The sequence below is a fragment of the Protobothrops mucrosquamatus genome, unplaced genomic scaffold (assembly GCF_001527695.2).
Source record: "Protobothrops mucrosquamatus isolate PMUCROS unplaced genomic scaffold, P.Mucros_1.0 scaffold2854, whole genome shotgun sequence".
NCBI lineage: Eukaryota > Metazoa > Chordata > Lepidosauria > Squamata > Viperidae > Protobothrops > Protobothrops mucrosquamatus.
Genome location: NW_015388884.1, coordinates 60,293 through 63,470, shown reverse-complemented (window position 1 = coordinate 63,470; position 3,178 = coordinate 60,293). Strand labels below are relative to the sequence as shown.

Below are 3,178 nucleotides of genomic sequence, written 5' to 3'. Positions count from 1 at the left end.
GCTCTGGAGAGGACCTCTGTATCTGGTATCTTATCCTGCCACCGGATCCTCAGAATTCTACGAAGGCAAGTCATGTGGAAGTAATTCAGTTGCCTAACGTGCCTCCTGTACACTGTCCAGGTCTCACTAGCATACATCAGGGTAGTTAGCACTGCTGCCTGGTAAACCTTAAGCTTAGTAGCAAGGCTTATTCCACGGCAGTCCCACGCGTTAGTTCGCAGTCTGCCAAATGCAGAACTTGCCTTGGCAATTCTACAGTTGACCTCGATGTCAACAATATGAATGAACATATTTTTTAAATATATATATATATATTTAAAATAATTAAATTGAAATGTTGAATTGTCCTGTGATGAGTTGGCCCATGGCTAGTTGTATGATTCTGTCCTGCTGCAGGCTGAACTGCCTTTTATCTGGCCATTCCCTTAGTTGTGTCTCATTGGCCAACATCTAAGCCGGATTGGATTTCTTTACCACTTGGATGAGACAAATTGTGTCTCAGCTCTTATAGAAAAGAGTTATGTAAAGTCTCTTGGGGAAGGATGGTCTTCAGGGACCTGTTGAGTGATAGTTCGGAAGCAGCAGGGAAAACCACCAAGCCAACTGTTAAAACCTCACTTTCATTTTTTGTAAAGTGGAGAATGTCAATTTGTTAGACACTGCTGCCCTCTTTTGCAAAGCAGGTAGAAGAGAGCCATCAGGCTAAAGGTCTGAGGAGACTTTCATTATGTGTGAAAGAAAACAGGATTTAGGACAATGTTTCCGATCTCTGGGAGATATCCAGTACTTCCAGGCTGAAAGGAATCAGCTCAATAGCCCCACCTCAATAAATAAATAAAAATAAAATAATGCAATATATTTATTCATTGATACTACGCTCCATAAAGATTCATTTTGCAAACATTTAATTTATCAATTTAATTGATAAAAATTGTGTGTGTGTGTGTGTGTGTGTGTAAAATATAAGCACATTTCTTAAGAACCATCAGATGCTCATTGTCACAGATGTAATGTGTAGTTCATCCCTGATGAGAGTGCTATCTATGAAGAAAAATTCCATACAGGGACTGATCAGACTCTTTCCATTCCTACCAACCCATACGGTCCTTGTTTGAAAACCAATGCACATTTGGACATTCCAAGGAGGAACTGGAATAGAAAAGGTGAAATTACAGAGGACTGCATCTCTTAATCCTTCTCTATCATGGTTATATTGCAGCCAGGTCTTGAAAAAAACAAACCTGTGGAAATAGGAGAAAGGAAACAAAAGAAACAGCATGCTATGTGCTGTTCTGAATATCAGCAGTAACATTGAAGTCTAGTACTACTTTTTGTTAACCTAGAATGTGTACCTTGTTCCTCTCTGCAGAGAATGACAGCCTGAAAGATGAACTAAGTTATCTGAATCCATTCATGTGAGTGCATAAAATTTCATCAGGGAAAGTCCCAGAAGTTTTTCACAGTTCCTCCTTTGCTTTATGTCACTGTGGATTTCTTGCACAGTAATATGTGGCTGAGTCTGCAGCTGTCAGGGAGCTCATTGTCAAATAATATTCATTGCGGGAGTCATCGGCAGACAAGGTTGTTCGGCTTTGGAGGGATGAGGCATAGTATATCCTCCAGTTATCGCTAGCCCAGTCTATCTGGCCCACCCATTCCAGTCCTTTTCCTGGAGCCTGGCGGACCCACTCCCAGTATACTTTCTTGACAGAGTCACCAGTCACTTTGCAAGTTAATCTGAAGGATCCTCCAGGGCTCACTGTTCCTGGTCCAGATTCCACAAGTAGGATGGTGGAGTGGACATCTAAATGAACGACAAAGCAGGAATTAGTACGGAACCATCTTTTTTTATATCTCATTGTTCAGGTCTACCTGGAAGATACTCACACACAGGAGCTGCTACTAAGCAAAGAAGACAAAGAATGGCAAGATCCATTGTGCAGTAAGGAAAACTCTTTTCCTTTAGAACAATGACACTTTTGGCTCTGTGATGCTCATTTGTGTGTTTGTGTTTATTTAAAGGAGAAACAGCTCAGTGACTTCATTTGCATCTAATTTTCATGTGGAAGTTAAAACCAGTTTATAAGAAAGATGGCTTAAGTCCATCAGACTCAGTCCACAAGTTGAACTTTGTATGTTAACATCTGCAACACTAACTAGTTGTCCTGATTTAATTTAAAATAAATGTAGGACTATCATATCTAAAATGCAAAAATCTGGAATAGATGGCAATCAGTCCTGGCCTAGAAGTTGGACTTTGACTGTGGTTTTCACATCTACAACACCAAATATTTCTCCTGATTTAATTTGTATAAATGAACGATAATGTTAGTAAATTAAGGACTAAGAAATATGGGTGGTGAAATCAGTGGGTGGGGTCAGGAATGAATAGACTGAGTAAATATCAACCTGGATTGAGTATGTAATTGAAATGTGGTGTTCATTACATAAAAAAAGAGTATCATTCGTATGCATTGAATGGATGAAGGTTGAAGTGCAGAATGAAGACATGAAGGAAGAATCCAAATTAATGAAGTTGTTTTTGTTAGAAATGTTTACAGAGCTGCTGGGTGAAATGGGCAGTTTTTGCTTGGCTTCACATATAATTCCTCTCACTGTGTCTCTAGCACAGTAATAGACAGCCGTGTCTTCAGCTTTGAGGCTGTTTATCTGCAGATACAGCTGGTTTTTGGCATTGTCCCTGGAGATGGTGAACCGTCCCTTCACTTTGTCTGGGTAGGAAGTACCGGAACCAGTGTCTATGAATGCCACCCATTCCAGTCCTTTCCCTGGAGCCTGTCTCACCCAGCTCATCCAGTAGCTGCTGAAGGTGAATTCAGAGGCTTGGCAGGAGAGACGGAGGGACTCTCCAGGTCTTCTCACATCCCCTCCAGATTCCACCAAATGGACCTCAGATTGGCCACCTAGAAAGAAAGGTTGTTTAATAAGACCTTTTTGCAGGTAAACACAAGAAACTGAGGAATAACCACTTTCTTTGGATGCAAAAATAATACCTCTGAGGAGAACTAAGAAGGACAGGAGGTTTAGCCAGAGTTCCATTTTTGCTCACTCAAAAGATTGGAGGATCCTTAATGATGGGAAAACATTCCTTCTCTTCCCCTCCTCCTTCCCTTCCCTTCCCTTCTTTTCCCCTTCCTTTCCCTCCCCTCCCCTCCCC

General features: G+C 41.1%; 1 protein-coding gene and 1 gene segment (V, D, J or C); both read right to left on the bottom strand.

Annotated features, from left to right (window-relative positions):
- The window catches only part of LOC107296529 (immunoglobulin mu heavy chain-like), a 6,894-nt gene extending 4,913 nt beyond the window's left edge, over positions 1-1,981 (bottom strand). Inside the window, exons 1-3 of the mRNA XM_029286091.1 lie at positions 1,888-1,981; positions 1,486-1,804; positions 1,174-1,241 (exon numbers count right to left, since the gene is read on the bottom strand). Of these exons, the coding sequence (XP_029141924.1) occupies positions 1,174-1,241; positions 1,486-1,804; positions 1,888-1,936 (436 nt within the window). The 5' untranslated portion in view covers positions 1,937-1,981. The remainder of the gene's footprint in view (positions 1-1,173; positions 1,242-1,485; positions 1,805-1,887) is intronic.
- A 362-nt stretch (positions 1,982-2,343) lies between these two features.
- On the bottom strand, positions 2,344-3,101 carry LOC107296526. The segment is given in 2 exon segments: positions 2,344-2,924; positions 3,015-3,101. Coding segments are annotated over 2 exon segments (627 nt in total).
- Between the last annotated feature and the right edge of the window lie 77 nt (positions 3,102-3,178).